This window comes from Phaethon lepturus, unplaced genomic scaffold (genome assembly GCF_000687285.1).
Source record: "Phaethon lepturus isolate BGI_N335 unplaced genomic scaffold, ASM68728v1 scaffold2163, whole genome shotgun sequence".
NCBI lineage: Eukaryota > Metazoa > Chordata > Aves > Phaethontiformes > Phaethontidae > Phaethon > Phaethon lepturus.
Genome location: NW_010526754.1, coordinates 106,171 through 125,993, shown reverse-complemented (window position 1 = coordinate 125,993; position 19,823 = coordinate 106,171). Strand labels below are relative to the sequence as shown.

The following is a 19,823-nucleotide window of genomic DNA, read 5'->3' as shown; positions in this document are numbered from 1 at the left end:
GGCATGCAGCTATGAAGTCCTCTGTACCTGCGTGCTCGGATGTACGAGCTGGGTGGAACAGTGTGTTGTTACATTTTGTACAGTCTTTGAGAGTTATGTGGCTCATATTGTTAATAGAAATGCTAAATTTCTGAGACTGAAGACTAGTTATCTGTGGTACAGATCATTTAAGTCTTAATTCCCTTGTGCCCAGCTTCATTTACAACAGTAATCATATTTTTAATGTTTGATAAAGTAGTATAATAACTAAATGTTAGATTCGGATCAGCACAGTATGGGTAGCATGAAGCCCCTAGACACTATAGGCTAAATACTTGTGTCTTGGGCTGCAGCGCCCTTTCACATTTAATCTTAAGTTTCATGCAAACTAGCTAATTAGATTTGTATCTTTTCATGCTGCATGTTTGTGTTTGGCAAGAGGAAGTCACAGATCACCACGTTTGTTTTCCCACCCTACCTGCTGCGCTAGCACAGAACACCCAGTTTCTAGGGGGGAAAGCGTAGCTTATCAATCTGGTCAGGTTCATGGAGTACAGAGTGTTTGTAGTATAGAAGACCAGTTAAGTTATGTATGTAAAGGATGGATGAGTTAATGGGAGTTTTTATTTATTGCTGCAGGACTCTGTATCATTCAGAGATGCTATCTGATCCAGACAATCCGGGAGTTTAAGATTTAAGAAGAGGGTGGTCAGTGGGTCACTGTACCCCGGTTTCCATTTTGAGGCTACAGCAAATCCATCCCCATGCCTGAGACCGAGTTGGCAGCTGTGCTGCTGAAGCTATGCCTGTGTACTGAGCACCTCCCTACACTTCTGAACACACATTCCTCATTGTACGGATTATTAGCTTTATTCCTGTGTTTCTTTGTCCTCCCCACTGCCTTGCTCACTTACCTACGATGCCACAACACAGCCAGTCAACAATGGGTCAGAACTGTGCTAGCTAATATGACTGACTCCAGATTTAGATTTGCTTCGATCTCTGAACCTTAAAGATGGATATCGGAATCTCTAGTGTACAAAACGTGCTAATTTATCTTCTTACAATCTGTGAGAGCAAATCTGACATGTAACTGAAAGGAACTATCCTTTCTTGTCCTAGGAAAACACCCCCCCACAGGTGAGCATTGGTGAAAATGGGGGATACAAGAGACATCTGTCCTCACCTGGATTCCATAGGAGAGGTGACCAGGGATGATCTGCTGCTCAAATCCAAGGTACAGGGTGTTCTGGTTGTCAGTCCTTTCCCTTTTAGCTGTCGTGCATGGGTTTGCATGTTTGCTTTTCGAAGAAAATGCTGCCCATCTCCATAGAGGGGAGACAGAAACTCTTCTTCCAACGCTGATGTACCTTGCATATGTCCCATAAAGTAAGCCTTTGTCGACCCCATCTGATCTATTTCTGTCATTTTATCCTGCTCAAATGTGTCACTTAGCTAAAACGTTGCAAAGCATGTATTTAATTGGAAATGTGATACTAAGAAATGAAATACTGTGAGCTGTAGGTTGGTGAGGCCTGTCATATAGAGAAGTTTCCCACTCTTGAAGGACTAGGTTACTTAAAAACCAAACAAGCAAACAAACCTTCTTTTATCATAAATATGCAGGGAACTTGCCAGTCTTGTGGAGCTGTGGGACCAAATCTCTGGGCTTGTCTTCAGGTAAAAATGGCTTGCTATTTGTGTGCATGATATGGTGGGACTTCTTTTTAGTATTTTTTTTTTTTTTAAAGAAAGTATTGTACTGGAAAAAAAAAAGAGTGGGAAGTAGAGAGGGGGTTCCCAGCAGAACTATCCATCGTTTTTTGATGGATTCCAAGGAAAAGACTCCCTAGATTAAAGGCTAACGCTGTCAGAATATGCCAAGATGTAACAGTTCACTGCTCATAGGTGCTTGCCCCCTGGTAGTCCCAACAGGAATGAATAAAATGCCCAGCATTGACTGTTGGCTGGGTCCTGCCTCTGTGGGCAACTGTGAAGGGAGGCTGCAAGTGTGAGACCTCAGAAGACGTTGCTTAGGGCAGCGAGGTGGAAAGGAATGACGAGGGGCATATGGGCGGGCAGGGGCAGTTTATTTTTACCCTGGAATGCCCAGACATTTTGAGACTGCTCAAATGAGCTGCCCATTGGAGCAATTGCCTTGGCATGGAGCCTTTACATGGGTGCAAACCTGGTTTCAGGTTTTCATTCTTAAATCAAACAATTCCAATTTTCCATCTCACTCTGGGCGCTAAATAAAAAGCAAGTTAGAAAACTGGCAAGATCAATTCTGAAGTTGCAGCTGCTGGTGGGACTGGAGTTGCAGATTACTCCGTGAAGGCCCTAGTTTAATGTGCCCACTGTACTTTTGCTCTTTTTTCTCACTAGATTGGTTGTCCTTATGTTGGTTGTGGAGAGTCCTTTGCTGACCACAGCACACTTCATGCACAGGTGAGCCCTTCTCCGTTGTCCATCTTAAGACAGAGTTGGATTTTTCCCATTACCTAATCCTCTTCTACCCTGTTCTGGTAGTCCAGTGTTTCAACATGAGCCAGCTGTCAAATCAGATTAATTATTTCACCTTTTAATTTTTAGGCCAAAAAGCACAACCTGACGGTGAATCTGACCACTTTCCGTGTCTGGTGTTACGCTTGTGAAAAGGAGGTGTTCTTGGACCAGCGGCTGGCAACACACACGCAGTCACCGCCGGTGAAGTTCACTGAACCGGTGGGTCTGTGTCACAACTTGGCAGGGTTGAACACTCAGCAGGATTTTTGTTTACCTGTTGCAAAATTAGCCAAGCGATTTCTGCTATTGTCCAGGCTTTTGTTGTGATAGGAATTCCTTCACTGAAAGTGGCTACCTGCAGCTAGAGGACCAATAGCCTTGCCTTCTAGGATGTCCCAGCAAGAAGGCTTCCAGATGACTTCAATATCCATTCAGACTTTATTTTTAACCTTTCCTAGCCTCTTCCATGGGGTGTCTGTTTCTGGGAGGAACCACAACAGCTGCCACATCTTAATTTTCAATGCATGGTCCAGAAAATTGTGACACTGCTGCATATTCCTGATGCCTCTTTTATCATGTGTACCGGAAGCAGTAGTGGTACTATTTCCACTCCCTCCTTGCATTAGTGAGAAGGGTAGACAGCGCAACTGGTTCTTCTCTCTTTTTTTGTGCTTTTTTTAAAGGCTGCCTCAATTTATGTGTAAGATAATATATCTCACAACTCATCTTTTAAAACAGGCCTCTCACTGATGCTTATTTCTCTGTCTTTAATCTAGGATTCTCCATTGCCTGCTCACCCTTTGAAAGCTGTTCCAATTGCAGTGGCTGATGAAGGCGAATCTGAATCAGAGGATGATGATTTGAAACCAAGAGGTAACTCTGCATCGAGTTGATGAAAGGGCTGTGAGGGTAACTCTGCAATCTGTAGGACCTGCACTGAGAGGTTCCTAGGAGCAGAGTGTGGAGACTGCCTAGGAAGGGCTGAATTTCCTCTCCTTTGGGGAGGGATGTAGAAAGCAGCATGTCTGGAAAGTGTTTCATGCCTCTCTTGTTTGTGCTTTAGGCCTTACTGGAATGAAAAATCTTGGGAACTCCTGCTACATGAATGCAGCACTTCAGGCTCTCTCTAACTGGTAGGCATTAGGGCCTTTCAGTAGAGTCTTTACTAGACTTCACTAAATATCAAAAGTGGCATCTGCTGATCTGAGATCTTCATGGGTCTTGCAAAGAGAAATCAGCCAGCCTAGGTGCAGAAAAATTTAGTGTTTGGTTAGGGCAGTAGAAGTTTTACAGTAGGAAACTGAGTGAAGAGCCAACTGTGGCTACATACAAGACTCATCATGTTTAGATGAGTGCTTGAAGTAAAACTTCATCATTTCTGTTGTGACAGAAATGTATTTATCACATGGGAAGGCATGTCACATGTTTTTATTCTCCCCAGTGATACCTTTCTAACAACCCATATCCTAAAATATTTTCTAGCCATCCTGCTGAGAACTAATTCCAGGATCTCTTCTCTATACTGGGAACAGATTCAGACCAGCCTTTTTCATTTGTTTCAATTTAGGAGACGAGTCTGCATCTGGAATCCCTTCTTCCCTTGACTTAAAAAACAGTATCTTAAGCATGCTTTTGAAAAGGCATGCATTTAAGTTTTGATAAACCCTTAAATAGAAGCAGAGGAGTGATTTCTGTGCACTGAATTTTTCTCTTTTTTTTTTCCTTGCAGTCCACCTCTCACACAGTTTTTTCTGGAATGTGGTGGACTGGTCCGTACAGATAAGAAACCAGCACTGTGCAAAAGTTACCAGAAGTTGGTGTCTGAGGTTTGGCATAAGAAACGGTGAGTGGTCACTCCCTAATCTGGACAGGTTTCATAGTTATGTTAGTTCTAAGTAAGAACTGTAAGTTCTGTAAGAACTGGCAGTAAGAACTGGCAGTAAGTCTGGCATCAGCAAAGAGGAAGTTTGATTTTCAGGGATAAGTGCACTGTCTAAGGCAGTCAGTTCAAACCCTGCGTAGGTGGGTATGTGAAGATTCCCCCATATCTAGGAGATCCCATATCCTGCTACGGGAGATAAAATGGATCTATTTATGACAGTGAAAAGAATACATTCTTAATGTTGTAACTTTAAAAAGGAAGAGAATTTTTATATAGCTTCCCTGTTGACAATGAGGAAAAAATGATGGAGTAAGGGAATATTCATAGCCATTTCTGACTATTTTGCATGGACTGACCAGCACTTAATTGCACTGCTCTTGATTAGCAGAGAGATTGATGATTTGGATGGAAAAAGCGATACAGAGATTTTTACCAAAGAGAGTGGAAAATGCAGGTGATGTTTTGGGAAATATTTGCTATTGGTTCAAATTCTAGACTAATTTAGTTTAGTTTAGTCTAGGAAAGTGTAAGATAACACAGCTCTGTTTAAATCTGAAGATGTCTGCTCTGTGCAATCAATTGAAAAAAATCAAACTAGGATTTTTAGTGGCATTGTATGTTTGCTTCGTGTTAGTTGTTAACAAGGGATAAGTAAGATATAGAGCAAAAGTGAACTGTATCTTTCTGGAAGAGAAGACTGTAGACTTTGAAGCAGCATAATATCATTTTAATACTGGTTTTGATTTACCTCATTTACTGGGTGGTCAGCCCACCCAGATTTTGAGGCAGACCTGGTGCTGCAAAATCAAACCAAGTAACTAATTGCAAAACTCTGCTCTTGAAAGAATCACTTGAGAAAGGTGAAAGTGAGGACAGAGCTTTCAGTTAAATATGTTCTAGTGAAGAATCTCTCTGGAAGGATAGACTGAAATGACTGTGAGATGTTTTCTGTCTCTTAATTTTTATGTCATCCAGCTAGTAGAGAAATATATGCCCAGGCTTTGCAGGTGCATAATTGTCTTTTGTTGTCTTTAACTAGTTACCACACCCTGTTCTATGGCTTATTAAACAAACTGGCTCCAGGCCTGATAAGCAAACTAACTTTTTTTTTTTTTTTCCTCCCCCATATCTAAACAGCCCAAGTTATGTTGTTCCGAGCAGTCTATCCCATGGAATTAAACTCGTCAACCCCATGTTCCGAGGCTATGCGCAGCAGGTGGGGCCTCAACAAAAACATGCCATTGTTCCAAAGATGGTGGGATTTTTATTCCTCCAGCGGTGGTGCTTGTGTTCAGAAGGAAAAACTTGTGCTCAGGGGTCATGCCCATTTTGTGTCAGTATTAGCGATCTCATAGAGCACTTGGGTGGGATTGAGGAGACCTGGGTTCTCTTCCAGGCTCTGCCTCTGGCTTGCTGGTACCAAATCAATGCATGTTCCTGTGTCAGCTTTCTGACCTCTGAAATTATGATTGTTACCTCCTTTATAAAGGGCTTTGAGAACTATTAATATGTGCTATATGAGAGTTAGGTATTATTTATTCCCATCAGAGCTGGGAAACCTGGATAAGCCTGTACTAAAAAGTTAAAGATATGAATATACTTAGTTTTTTTTCTGGGGGATTACAGCACACTAAATCTTATTTCAAGATAGTATCCTTTTTTTCTTTGAAGTTTTTATCTGTGTGTCTCTTGTGTTTATTCTTTAGCATAAATTGTAAACATCAAACTGTGTAATTAGAAAATTTACAAAAGAAGTGACAGTACATCTAAACTGTGATACTGACAGGAAGTCAAAACAGAGAATAAAAATAATGATTAATGAAAGAACTTCTGTATTTATCTTTGATGTGAAGTACGTCGGATTGGAAAACTCTCAGCTGTAAAGAGATAAAGTTGAAAGGAAGACAGGGCAGGCTAAAAGCCAAACTTCCATAAAATAACAGAAACATCATAATTAAATTTCTGGAGTTGTCAAAATACCAAGTCGCTTTCCCACAGGTCCTTTGAAGCCAATGTATCAGCTCTTTTACCATGTATTATAAATGTAGGAGTTTGCACCGTGATTGTAAAGTCTTTGGTTTCTGGTTCCATTCCCTATTTATTAAAGATTTTAATCTGTCCTATTTAAGAGAGGGATTGCCATGAGCAGAAGTCAGTGTTCATGAAATTTGTTTTGTGGGCAAGACTCTATTCTCTACGGCCTGCTGTCTTCATTAAGTTTCTCCTTGTCTCTCACCTCTTATCAGTTGTAAAACCCTGATAAATAAGCTCATAGTTTGCATACTGCATCTGCTCTTTGGCTTTTCGCTGTTTTTCAGCTGAAGATGTTCAGATAAAAATTGTGCCTTTTATCATTTAGGAGTTAAAAACATTTATATAAGCAGACAGTTGTCTTGGTACATCTTCACAGTACTCGCTTTGCTTTAGTAGAGTCTCCTTGTGTTGCAGGGGTGGCTGACCTTCTGTGAATGGAGCCATCTCCTCTTTTGCCCCTCTCATTTGCCGCATTTCTGGATGGATACTAACATGGAATTACTCCTGGTTTTCAGGACACTCAGGAGTTCCTGCGGTGCCTGATGGATCAGCTTCACGAAGAACTGAAGGAACCCATTGTTGCAGAGACAAGGGATTTGGATACCAGTGACCAAGACGACAAGCGAGAGGGAGACCGAAGTCCTTCAGAGGATGAGTTCCTCTCCTGTGACTCAAGCAGTGACAGGGGTGAAGGAGATGGTCAAAGCCGGACCACAGGAGGCATGGGCAGCAGCTCCCTGGCAGAGACAGAGTTGTTGATCCAGGATGAAGCAGGAAGGGGGATCTCTGAGAAAGAGAGGATGAAGGACAGGAAGTTCTCCTGTGGCCATCGACGCAGCAACTCGGAGCAGGTGGATGAGGATGCAGATGTTGATACTACTATGATGCCAGTTGATGGTAGAGCCTCACCTGAGATGCTGCCAGCTCCCCGTCCTGCCAGCCCGTGTAGGACACCAGGTATACACCTCTTCCAGTCGTGTTATTTGTGAGAAGACATGCTGTGACCCTACACAGGGAGAGTGTTGTAGTGCAGTGGCAAACACCACATAATGTGACTGTTCCTTCTATGGGTTCCAAGAGATTTCGCATCCAAGATTTTTCTTCAGTGTCCCTGTCAGTAGTTCTGCCTTGGTGCACAGTTAATGTAATACATGAGCCAGAGAGGTGCGTAGCTGGGCTAAAGTGCTATGGAACTGAGTAAAGACTACGTCCTGAAGGCAGTGACAACTGCCTCTGCCAAACCCGCGAACGCTGCATTTATGCCTTTTCCTAATTTAAGAGAAAGGTTTTGTATGTGTACATTGCTTTATCTGATAGACTGGTCTGGGGAAATATTAGCTGTCGAAAAGGCGTGGAAGAAGGTAATTGTTAATGTTGGACTGTGGTCTTTGTGGAGAGGAAAGGGAGATGCACAGTTTGTGCATTTCTGTGTCTTAGGGAAAAGAGCAGCAGTTAAGACGTAGGTGTGGAGTCACCTCAAACTGAACATATCCGATCTTTCAACACTTCTTTATGTAAGAGTCTTACTCTGCCAACTGGCACTGAAGACAGCAATGCTGTTTATGTGGATTAGGGATACAGGAGCAAGCTGTAAAACCTAATTAGTCAAATGTGTGAAAAAATGGTGGGTTGTTTTTTTTTTTTTTTATGTAATTATTAGCTGTTCAGTATAGCTCTGTACGCGCTCTTATCCATGCACTGAGGGAGCTGTATCTGCCAACCAGCGCAAGCAGGACAGATAATAGACACTGAGCTGTGCATATCGGGAAAGATTCTGTGCTGGAACGCAGAGCTGGGCTGCACTGACTGCAGTAGGGTTGCCTTTCATATCTGGGGTTTTCATCAGTGCCCTTCTGCCTCCCCGTTTTCCCAAACAGAACCTGACAATGATGCCTACGTGCGCTGCTCCTCTCGCCCCTGCAGTCCAGTCCATCATGAAGTGCACTCCAAGCTCTCTAGCAGTCCTCCTCGCTCCAGTCCTGCCAGGCTTGGACCTTCCTACGTACTCAAGAAAGGTAGTGCAAGGAGTGGTATGCTGGGAGGCACAGGGGGGTAGCAGGTAGAGGAGGAGGGCTTCACCTACAGAATAGGCAAGGAATCGATCATGATTCTTGATAAACAGTTGTAAGAAGTGCTGATTCCCCTGGATGTCAGTGCTTTCTAAAATAGTACTAGGCAAAGACTACAGTAAACCTGCAGGTGAAGTCAAGCTCTGGGCACGACAGATGTTCTAGCATGTTCTAATATTGGAGCTTGAAATGATTTCCATGTCTGCATCTGCGAACTGTGGTGTTAATAAAATGGCTATGAAGTCCCAGGCACAAGCTCTGTCCCTTTAGGGGAGTGTGGAGATGTGTAAACATTTGTCTGCCAGATTTGCATTTCATAGCGTGTGGGCCAAAGAACTGTAAGATGATGTTACCGAGAGAGAGCTTCCTGCCTCTTGGACATCCTGGGCTCACAATATTAGAACTAAGGCTGCAGATGTCAATCCAGTGCTGGGAGCATTGTTAGGCTTCAGAGTGGAGCCTGGCTTCTGTTGTTACCAAACTGGTCTCTTCATCCCAAGCAAATTGCAAAATGAAATCCCTCAGCATTGCGTAGCCTGCAAACACAATGGCATGTGCTTATACCACTGTCCTTACAGCTGTTCAGTAATGGCATTCTTTCCTCAGCTGTGTGCCAGCCCCTTGGCTGAGGTCAGCACAGCCACAGATGTTCTGGCCGGATGAAGAGCATTCTGTCTCCATGCACGTGTGCATAGGGAAGAGGGTTTGTTGTTAAACAAAACTCTGTTTGGCCAGTCCCTGCTGTGGAGAGTCCTCTCCAGTGCAAGACACCTGGGGAGCACATGGTAAATGTCAGAGCAGGGAGGAAAAAAGGACAAAGTACACAGGTTGGTGGGGGGGAGAGGAAGTAAAGTGTAAAGCTTAGAACAAAATATTGGAAGACCTCAGAAAAGCCAGGGCTTTCTGTGGCAGGGCCAGGCTTCTAAACATGTAGTAAGAGGGTGGAAACAGGATTTCCAGTAAGACAATTTCTGCCTGCTGAGAGCTGGCATGTCTGTGTGAGTTCAGCTGGCTACCTCTCCCTTTCTTGTACCAAATGAAGCAGCAGCTGTCTTCATGTCAGTTTACAACGGGCTCCACTGTCTCACTGGCATGCAAGTGGTGTCTGAACGTGCAGGACAGCACTTGTCCGGTGTTGTTCTTGTGTGGCTGCATGACTCTATTGAGATGGGAGATGAGGAAGGAGTTGCTACATGATGGGTCTCCCTTGTCTGTCTTTCAGCCCAGATGCAGGCTTCTGGGAAAAAGAAGAAAGAACTTCGCTATCGCAGTGTGATTTCTGACATCTTCGATGGCTCCATTCTCAGCCTGGTCCAGTGCCTCACATGCGACAGAGTGAGTCTCCTGGTGCTTGTCAGTCAAGGAGCACACAGGCTTCTGGCTTGTAGATCTCTTCTTAGGAAATGGTGCTCACATTTCCTAACACTGTGGGATGCAGCAGTCCTGCTAAAATGACAATAGGTGGATGGCAGGGGAGGTGTGAGGAACCTGCCATGCCAAGAAGACATATTTCTCTGTAGGGATCTGTTCGCTTATCTGTGTTTCTGAGCTGGCCTAGCAATATCACATTCACATCACAAAATTGATGCCAGTGCTCCAAAAACCATGACAAAAGTCATCCTGCTGACAGCAGTGAAGAATAATTAGCCAGAGTGGGTTGCTTTTACTGTCAGCTCAGGTTTCTAGCCTAGACAAAATCCAAGCAGTGATAAAAGGTGATGAAGGTCAGGTCCCAGCTCCATTACATGCACAAGAAACACAAACTTCTTCCTCTTGGATATTTCCAGGTTTCTACAACAGTGGAGACATTCCAGGACCTGTCACTCCCAATCCCAGGGAAGGAGGACTTGGCCAAGCTGCACTCTGCCATCTACCAAAATGTGCCAGCTAAGACAGGAGCATGTGGGGACAGTTATGCTTCACAAGGCTGGATTGCTTTCATCATGGAGTATATCCGGAGGTGTGTTCCCTATGCAGGACCTCTTTTTTCTGGGGTTTGCCCTGCAGTGCTGGAAGGCAGCTGTCCCTAACCAGTGGTGTTTACAGCAGAATGTCAATAGTAACCATTCCTTGGATGACAGTGTGTGGACCTCACAGGTCTTTGAGCCTTTTCATGTAAACCAGTTGCTACTGTTCCTCTAGTTCTGTCATACACCTTGAGATCTCTTTTGCAGCTGATAATCCCTCACTTCTGCCTTTAGCTCAGTCTTGCCCTCCAGAGCAAATTAATTCCTGGTGTAGTTTTCCAAATCATTTCCAGTTTGAGCAGTCACAGGAGGAACATCAGCTGAGAGATCATGCTTTCCCTGCTCTTCTGGGATGTGTGATGAGCTTAGTTAGGACCTACAGCTAGAAGGAAATCTGTCATCCGTTTGGGGTTTTGTATGCCAAAGTGTCCAGCTATTTTATGTATAATGTTCTCTTAATCCTCTCTCTTCTGCAGATTTGTGGTGTCTTGTATCCCTAGCTGGTTTTGGGGTCCTGTTGTGACGCTGGAGGATTGTCTTGCTGCCTTTTTTGCAGCAGATGAGTTGAAGGGTGAGTTTTCTTCAGTGGGGTCTGACAGCTCAAAACAAGGCAAACTGCATGGAGGAGTATTTCACATGCATTTTGGAGGCAGATTAAATCTCCTGTAAATCCTGCCTCGGTATTTCACTTAGAGACTGGCAGTACCCAAAGTTGGCAGTTAAGCGTCTCTGAGCAGAATTGAGTTTTCACACCTGCCCACGGGTGGGAAATCCGACTGAGAGTGTCCTCAGCAAGGAGCAGACATGGCTGTTGGTTGTTTGCGTGTGCTGTGGCTCCTTAGCCTTCTTAGTTTCTTTGCTTTCTCCATCAACTCCTTAAGCTCTAGAGGACTCAAACAATTTGCTGTATTCACTTGCGTTAGTGGGCAATTGCATACTTTCCTGCTGGTTGACTGCATTCTCTTCTTGCCTACACTTCTTGCGAGAAGCATTAGTTTTGACCTCTTCTCATCCTGGCTTCCCCAAGAGGTTGCTTAGCTTGGTTTCTGTGCACTGGATGGAAGGGTAGCCATGTCAGCGTTGTGTGCTCTGAGTAACTGCATAATGGCTTTCTTCTCTTTGTCTACAGGGGACAACATGTACAGTTGTGAACGGTGTAAAAAGTAAGTCTGTATTATCTGTATCATGTTGTATTTCTGGAACTTTATTTCCCTGCACGGCTGTCAAACATTTTGCTACGCCCTCTGCCTGGACATTTCTTCTGCTGAGTGGCCTATGAAATCTGCCTTGCATTATACTGGAGTTCTGGTCTTGAGAGGTCACTGATGGCAGATAGGAAAAGTGCTGGCTGTGGGGGGGAAAGAAAGGACGAAAGATATGAACAGGGATGTGGCTTGGCAGTAATGGAGCTATTGTATTAGAAAGAAGAGGCATGACAAACTGCTCATGCCATGCCTCATTTGGGAAGGATGCTGCAAAGAGCCTGAATTTGTTGCTGCTAGAATTCAAGATTTGTCTTGGATTTCAAAGCGAGCAAGACCCAGCCTTGCCTTTTGGCCTCCTTTTGCTTTAGAGATTTCTCACAGCTAGTTTCTTTTTCTCTCTCAGACTGCGGAATGGAGTAAAGTACTGCAAAGTCCTCCGGCTACCAGAGGTGAGTAAAACACCTTCTTTCCTAGTTTTCTTTCAGCAGCCACTGAGAAGGTAAGGACACTAGAGGTAGAACAGAAATAGCAGTTTGTTTTGGTGGCAAAGTCCTGTATCTAGACCAGAAGAGGCTTCCCCATTCTAAGCTGATGAACCAGCATGTTTCATGACTAACAGGCAAAAAACTCTTGCAAAGATCAGATGCACAGAGATTGTAGAACCATTGAATGGTTTGGGTTGGAAGGGACCTTTCAAGGTCATCTAGTCCCACCCCTGCAGTGAGCAGGGACATCTTCAACTAGACCAGGTTGCTCAGAGCCCCGTCCAGCCTGACCTGGAATGTTTCCAGGGATGGGGCATCTACCACCTCTCTGGGCAACCTGGGCCAGTGTTTCACCACCCTCATTGTGACAAATTTCCTCCTTCTATCTAGTCTAAACTCCTTAGTTTAAAACCATCACCTCTTGTCCTATCACTACAGGCCCTGCTAAAAAGTCTGTCCCCATCTTTCTTATAAGCCCTCTTCAAGTACTGAAAAGCTGCAGTAAGGTTTCCCTGGAGATGTGCTGGTGTATCAGAACACCCACGGCAAAACTGTGCTTTGGTGTTCTGTCTTTGGTCTTTTAGATTCTTTGCATCCATTTGAAACGGTTCCGGCATGAGGTGATGTATTCTTTCAAGATCAACAGTCACGTCTCCTTCCCCTTGGAAGGGCTGGATCTGCGGCCTTTCCTAGCCAAGGAGTGTGTCTCCCAGATCACCACCTACGATCTCCTGTCGGTCATCTGTCACCATGGCACCGCAGGCAGTAAGTCCTTCTTCTGTGAGTACAGGCAGAGCTGAACAGGAACGAGCTGAGTATGAGCAAAGCAGAAGTGTGTTCCAGGACTAGCCAAACACCTCTTCTGGGATGAAGTGCAGTGTAAGGCCTGCCCCCTCCATTCCCAGGCTTGCTCAGCCTCTGCCCTTTGAAAAGTGAACCAAGCAGCTTCTGACACATCCCCTGCAGCTATGGCAGCCTCACCACTGGGTTGGCTCAAACCCTTTCCCAAAGTTCAGTCTCACTGCGAGGCCCTTTCCAAGGAAGGCAAATCAGGGTGGCAGTGCCAGGCTTCCCTGCTCCTGCAAAGCCTGCCTGAACAGGAATTATGATGCCTTTTTTTTTCTTTTTTGGCACTCTCCGTTCTCTTCCAGCAGCTAATCCTATTTGTGCTGCTGACATTATCCCAGGCCTGACTTCTGTCTGCACTCCGAATCCCAGTGGTGTCGTGTGTTCTCTGTTATAGGTGGGCATTACATAGCCTACTGCCAGAACGTGATCAATGGCCAGTGGTACGAGTTTGATGACCAATATGTCACTGAAGTTCATGAGACTGTGGTACAGAATGCAGAAGCCTATGTCTTGTTCTACAGGTGAGCTGTGCCCTGGATGCAGCCGTTCCTTGCTGGTTACAGAATACCTAGAAATGCATTTGGAAAACTAAGTTTTCAGGAATTGCTTAACTTTCTTTTCCTTTTCCTACTTAAGGAAAAGCAGTGAAGAGGCTGTGCGAGAGCGTCAGAAAGTTGTGTCCCTTGCCAGCATGAAGGAGCACAGTTTACTGCAGTTCTACATCTCTCGGGAGTGGCTCAACAAATTCAACACGTTTGCTGAGCCTGGTCCCATCACCAATCACACTTTTCTGTGCTCTCACGGAGGTAAGGCAGCGCTGCCGGACCTGGGAATAGCAACTCTCAGCTACACCTTTATGCTTCCTGGTGCATTAACAAATGCAGAAAAAAAGCTCCAGCTCTCATCCTGATACAGTATACGTTGCAGTAGGATCCACTCCTTTGGCAGAAACTGCAGCCTGCTCAGGGAGAGATGAGACAATTCCCCCATTGTCCTGCTGATCAGAGGCCCAGAGCGATGTGTAGTGCTGGGAAACAACAGTTTTCAGTTCTCTGTTTTTAAAAACAAACCTGTAGAAAGGAGATAAGACAGCATTTATCTGTATTACCCTGTCAGCAAAGTTGGCCTTCAGTGTTTGGAGAATGGAGTGCACGCTACTGAAGAGAGCCGACACCATGTTTTATTGTTCCACTTTTTCATCTGTCATGCTGGGGAGCCCTCGTGTTTTACAAATCACCGAAATAAAGCACTTGATTAGAAATTGAGGCCATGAATTAAGAAACCTCCACAATTAATGAACTCTTGACTGTCTTCCATTAGCAGAGGAAGCAGATTCTGGAATCGGGGAGTTTTCGGCAAGGGAGACTGACTTTTTTTATTTGTGTCTTTACCCAGCAATAATGAGTTCCTTGGTTAACTCTCCCTCTTGCTTTCCTTCCACAGGGATCCCTCCTAATAAATACCATTATATCGATGACCTGGTTGTGATTCTGCCACAGAATGTGTGGGAATATCTCTACAACAGGTGAATATGGACACTTCATTCTTCCTCCCGATGAGTTTTGTTTTTTGTTTCACACTTGGGGCAGTGGCCAAGGCATAATCCCTTCCCAGGGCACCTTAAAGCTATGCAGTACTTGCTGTGGACTGGCAAAGACTTGGATTTGGTAGATGGTCCTCATCTAAACCAAAATGAGTTTTATCAGTGCGTTGTCCCAGAGCAGTATTGTGACCCTCACTGTGTTGAGTAAAGCCAGTACTCTCCATTCAGAAAACGGCTGCAGATGCACCTCCTTCACCAGTGTCTGTAGTAGTATAAAAATCCGCCTCTGCAGGATTCGGGGCTGGGAAGCATTTCCATTCTCCTGCAGTTCTCCATTCCCCTCCCTCTCTTCCTGTGCCCAGGTTTGGGGGTGGCCCTGCTGTGAACCATCTGTACGTGTGCTCCATTTGCCAAGTGGAGATCGAAGCACTTGCCAAACGCAGGAGAATTGAAATCGACACCTTCATCAAGGTTTGTATGGGAAGAATCTGGAAGCAGTGGCAGAGGTGGGAAATGGAGACCTGTCACAGTTAGTGGGAAACTTGCCCCTGTTTTCTGGAACACGAGCTACAGCATGGTCAGGAGTTTGATCTCGGGGTTCCGCAGTGCTGGTGGCACAGGGAGGGGCGGCTGGAAAACGATGATGCTGTGCATGGCTGCATGCAGATGCGAAGTTTGAAACCGTCGTAGGCTCTTGCCTGCTCTAGTGAGCAGGAACGGGTTTTGAGGAAGGTGGGGGAATTACATGGGGTTCTTCTGAAAAATGGCAAGGCTGCCTTACAGTTAACAGAAGGGGCTCCCCAGGCCTCAGGAGCGACTAAATCCTTCCTGCATGTCTCTTCTCCTCTGCTCTCCCAGCTGAACAAGGCTTTCCAGGCAGAGGAATCTCCAAGCGTCATCTACTGTATCAGCATGCAGTGGTTCCGTGAGTGGGAAGCTTTTGTCAAGGGGAAGGATAATGGTAAGAAGCCAGAGACCTCTGGAGTCTGTCCGGGGTGAGAGGTAGAATGGAAACAAGTCTGTTTGCTAGGTGCACCTCCTGAGTGAGCACTGCACCTGACTGGTATGACTTGAAGCTGAACAGAGTTCAGACACGAGCTACTCAGACTGCCTGTAGGTCCCCAAGAGCAGGGCAGAAGTAACAAAGAGAACTAGCTTGGGAAATAAGCTGAATCTGGTGGCAATGTGGAAAGCAGAATGGTTTTTGATATGTTTGTTCTCCTCTTACAGAGCCTCCTGGACCAATTGACAACAGCAAGATTGCACTCACAAAAGCAGGTGGCCACGTGCAAGTTAAGCAGGGTAAGGCTTGTGCTTGCCGTCTTGCAGTGTTCGTAGAGGGTGAAGGAGAATGTTCCATTGGATCTAGCTGCCCATAGTGAAGCAGTCACAGAGCAAGATGGTGTTGCAGAGGATGACAGTTCTCTGCACATCCCTGTGCTGACTGCCCTGAGTGAGCCATCCCAGTTCTCCACTAACTGCTCCTGCATGACCAGCTTGCTGATGTGACTTGTTACAGTGAAGCCTGCAGTCCCCACCTCCTGCTGTTGCTGTTACCCAGGCCCCTTCCACCATCCCCCTTTGCCCAGCTTTGTAGCTTTGATCTTTACTCAGCATCTGCTGTGGTCCAGCTTGTGAATTAACATTGCTTGTGCTGTCCTCGCTGGGCTCTGCTGCCAAGCAGATAAAGATTGTGTTAGTAGCTTGGTTATCTCTCAGAGCAAACCTTTCTGCTTTTTCTCTGTAACCTTTATGGCAAAGTTCTCTGCTTTCCCTGCGTTGACCACCATAAGTTGTCCTTCCTAGGACAGCTTGGAGGGCGGTTTCTGTCTGTCCCAGGCAGTGCAAACCCCACCTGCCTGGGACTGCTGTGTCTGCATGTTTGTAGGCCGCCGGGGCTCTCGCTGGTGTGTGCGAGGGGCAGTCAGGCAGGCCCTGGTATCATGGGCTGGTGCTGCTCAGTTTCCCTTGGGGAAGGGAAGAAGTGACCCCCCCAGCGGTCGGCGACGCTGCCCTGGAGCGCCAGTGGCATTGCTGAGGGCTGGTGGGGCCCGCTGTGCCCGCAGCTGCGCAGCGCAGAGCCGCCAGCGGGGCGGGGGGCTTCGGTGGGTCTGGGCCATGCAGCTGCAGGGACCACTTGTGCCTCGCTTGTCCTGAGGGTGGGCCTGTGCAGGGGGAGGTGGCGGGAGAGGAGGATGTCCTCGTGTGGTGAGGCACCAGCCTTTTCCTCCCCTGGCTGCAGGGAGTAAGGACCTAGTGGCCGCACGTGTGATTACTGCTGTTGTCCCTTTCAGGTGCTGATTATGGGCAGATTTCCGAGGAAACATGGATTTACTTAAGCACACTGTATGGAGGGGGCCCGGAGATTGCGATCAGACAGAATGTGGCCCAGGCCCAAGAACTGGAAAACCTACATGGGGAGCAGAAGATTGAAGCAGAGACACGGGCTGTGTGATCTGTGTGGGATGGGGCAGGGAAGGTATGGCACAAGTATGTCTGTGTGGGGATGGAAGGCTGGGGAGTCCCGAGGAATCAAACCTCTTCCATTGTCTGGCACTCGAAGGCGTGCGCCGCTCCCACCACCACTTCTGGGGAAGGCAGGTTTCCTCCGCTGACCTTTCATGTGGCTTTGAATACAGGGGTGGTGCTGGGCAAGACTGGGAGAAAATCAGCTTCTCTGTACTTCATCTCTGGATAAAGCTGTGGTAGGAGAATGCAGCCAGACTTCACCAGCGCGTGTTTTGACCCGAGCCCTCTCCCTTTCGTTTGCTTACACGGGCCCAGCACTCCCAGGTTGCCCCCAGTGAACTGAGTCTCTCTGCTCCTTTGCAGGTTTTGCTTTTGGCACTTTTCTTTTTTAACTCAAACGTATAAAAGAGAACGAAAGGTTATTTATGTTTCCAGCGGGCAGCGTTGCAACTAGAGAAACTTGTTATTTGAAGCTAACTAAGCCACAAGGTCTCACGGTAGCTTTGTGCTGGTGGGGCACAGCTGTCACAACTTTCTAGTTTTTCTCTTCATCTAATTCTTGCAAATTCAGTTGCAATCAACTAAGAAATTTTGAAAGAAAGAGGCTGTTTCTTTCTCCCCTGGTCCCTAAAGGCACACCTTCACAGTCCTGCAGGTTTGTGTTGGTTTTTTTTTTTTTCTCCTTGTATCTGATTTCATGTGTTCAGCACGTTTTCTGAAAAGAAAGCTGGAAGGTGAGTCCTCCTTCCCACTGGCTTCCCGCTGTACTCTTTCTGCTGAAGCTCCTGGCAGCTTTGTAGCTCTGGGACGCAGCCTTCTGGGTGTTTCTCTTGCAGGGGCAGTACACCAGCAGCTTAAACCCAGAGCTGTTGACAGGCAGGCTTTGCTGAAGCGGGGCACAGGACTGCTGTGCTGCGGCCTTTAGGAGTCATGGTTCATAACCCCATTCTCAGGCTGACCCTGCCGTTAAGCCCCGATCTGTCTCCATGTCTGTCAGGAAAAGCAAAGGGTGCGTGAAGGATGAGGAGGAGCCCGGTTCTTCGCACAGAGCCTGTTCAGACGGGTCACCCTTGGTTCAGCGCTGGGGAAGGGGCCTGGCTGAGCAGGCCCCAGGCTGTTGAAGCAGCTTTTTAGGAATGAGCTGCTTTCTGCAAACAAGCCCCCACCCGTGTGCTGAGGTCATTCCAGCTTCTCAACACAGATGTCATTTGTGTACACAGTGGCTCATTTAATGAACAAAAATAACTTGGCCCCCCCATCTACTGCTGCTAACGCAGCCATGGAGCATCCGACAGCAGGCAGTGGGGAGAGGAATGAAGGCAAAAAAGGGTAAACACTACTTTTCTCAGCAGGGCTATTCTTAAAAGCTCTTTGTTCACTCCTTAAGCCAGAAAGGTAATAGTGAAATCTTGTGTGACTTCGCAAGCATTTGAGTGCAGTTTAACGGAAGCAGACGAGGTGAAGCAGGCAAGGCTGAGATGGGCTCTCATGGGCTGAGGAACCCAGCTGTGTGTTTGTGGTGGTGCTGGAACCTGAAGGATTCCACAGCATCAAGCCTGGCCTCAGTGGTACCAGACTCAGCATAGGGCTGGGACCTCCTGAGCTGCTCCTGTAAAAGAGGGAGGGAAAGGCTGCTCTTCGACGTAGAGATAGAAAATGGGGGTGTAGGAAAGGAGAATTCAAAAAGCAAAATGTGGCCTTCAGATTTTTTTTTTTAGACCAAATGTTTGCTGCAAATAGCAACTTCTTCAAAAAAGTGTCTATAAATGGTTCAGCATGTTAATCCTGTTTATGGGATCCTTGTATATACCCGGCCAGGCCCAAGGGGAGGTCAGAGAACGAGCCACTGTTGGGATTTGTCATTGTTTTAAGTTGTCTTTGTTAGCCACTGCAGCCACCCTCAACTCTGCTGCAGAGGCTGTAGGGCTGCATGTCTGTGTTGTCCGTGCTGTTCAGAGGATGCTGTACAGACTGTAGTGACACTCCTGTGCTTCAGTGTGATACTTTGTGCTGAAAAGTGTTACAATAAATACATGTGCATTCAACAGCATGCTGCCTGCCTGGTGTGGTGGGAGGGTCTGACAGCTTCTGGGGGGGCTTAGGTACTAATGAAATTTAAAAAAACCCCAACAATAAAAAACCCCGAGCTTCCTGCTGCCAAGAGGCCTGGCAGTAACAGATCCTTCTGAGCAGCAGCGAGCTTCGGTAGCCCAAGTCCACTAAATCGTTCTGCGCTCATTCGGAGGAGGGCGCCCGCTGCTCCCCGTCAAAGACTTCCTCGCCGCTGTTCCAGCCGGGTTTGCTCAGAAAGCCCAGGCTGGCTGGAGGCATGTGCTCTTCATGACCATCCTTGCTACGAGAGTAGCTTGCAAGGGAAGTAGTTGAAAGTTTCATTGAGCCGTGCTAGGTTTCTAGAAGAGAGTTTTCTGTGGGGCTGTTGGGTGGCTAAAATGTCCTTAACTGATGTCACCCACTTCCCTGGTAACACGGGAAAGCAGCTTTGCCACCGCGGCCGCAGGGAACACTGTTGCTCTCGCCAGCCTGTCGCCGTGTGCTGCCCCTGTGAATTAATAAGAGTTGCTAAACCAGGCGGGTGCCACGAGTGCTGCCCGAGGCTGGGGGCTGGAGGACCAGAGCAGCGAGTGACACCGCCTTAGCTGAAGGTCGAAATAGCCAAAGAAACCAAACTCGAGTTGGGTGAATACGAACGCGCAGCTTGTTCTTTAGCAACTTGAAGTCAACCGTCAAAACTCGCATCTCACAAACAAACGTCGTCACCTCAGCAACTGCCGGGGGGCAGCTCCAAACGATCCAGGAGACAGCACCGCCCTCCCCT

General features: G+C 46.6%; 1 protein-coding gene across 1 annotated transcript; it reads left to right on the top strand.

Moving 5' to 3' along the window:
- The first annotated feature begins 1,135 nt into the window (after positions 1 to 1,135).
- On the top strand, positions 1,136 to 16,973 carry USP20 (ubiquitin specific peptidase 20). Its single transcript, XM_010283145.1, has 23 exons — positions 1,136 to 1,216; positions 1,606 to 1,659; positions 2,365 to 2,427; positions 2,572 to 2,703; positions 3,261 to 3,357; positions 3,548 to 3,617; positions 4,214 to 4,327; positions 5,504 to 5,582; positions 6,916 to 7,357; positions 8,278 to 8,415; positions 9,692 to 9,804; positions 10,257 to 10,429; positions 10,913 to 11,007; positions 11,566 to 11,599; positions 12,045 to 12,090; positions 12,711 to 12,891; positions 13,370 to 13,496; positions 13,612 to 13,781; positions 14,419 to 14,500; positions 14,881 to 14,989; positions 15,377 to 15,479; positions 15,749 to 15,820; positions 16,813 to 16,973. The coding sequence occupies exons 1-23, from the start codon at positions 1,136 to 1,138 to the stop codon at positions 16,971 to 16,973; spliced, it is 2,736 nt and encodes a 911-aa protein (XP_010281447.1).
- The last annotated feature ends 2,850 nt before the right edge of the window (positions 16,974 to 19,823 follow it).

Coding starts and splice junctions, on each gene's coding strand:
- USP20 (XM_010283145.1), top strand. CDS start 1,136: ATGGGGGATACAAGAGACATCTGTCCTCACCTGGATTCCATAGGAGAG. Junction 12,091..12,710: donor AAGTCCTCCGGCTACCAGAG/GTGAGTAAAACA, acceptor TTGGTCTTTTAG/ATTCTTTGCATCCATTTGAA. Junction 12,892..13,369: donor TCACCATGGCACCGCAGGCA/GTAAGTCCTTCT, acceptor TCTCTGTTATAG/GTGGGCATTACATAGCCTAC.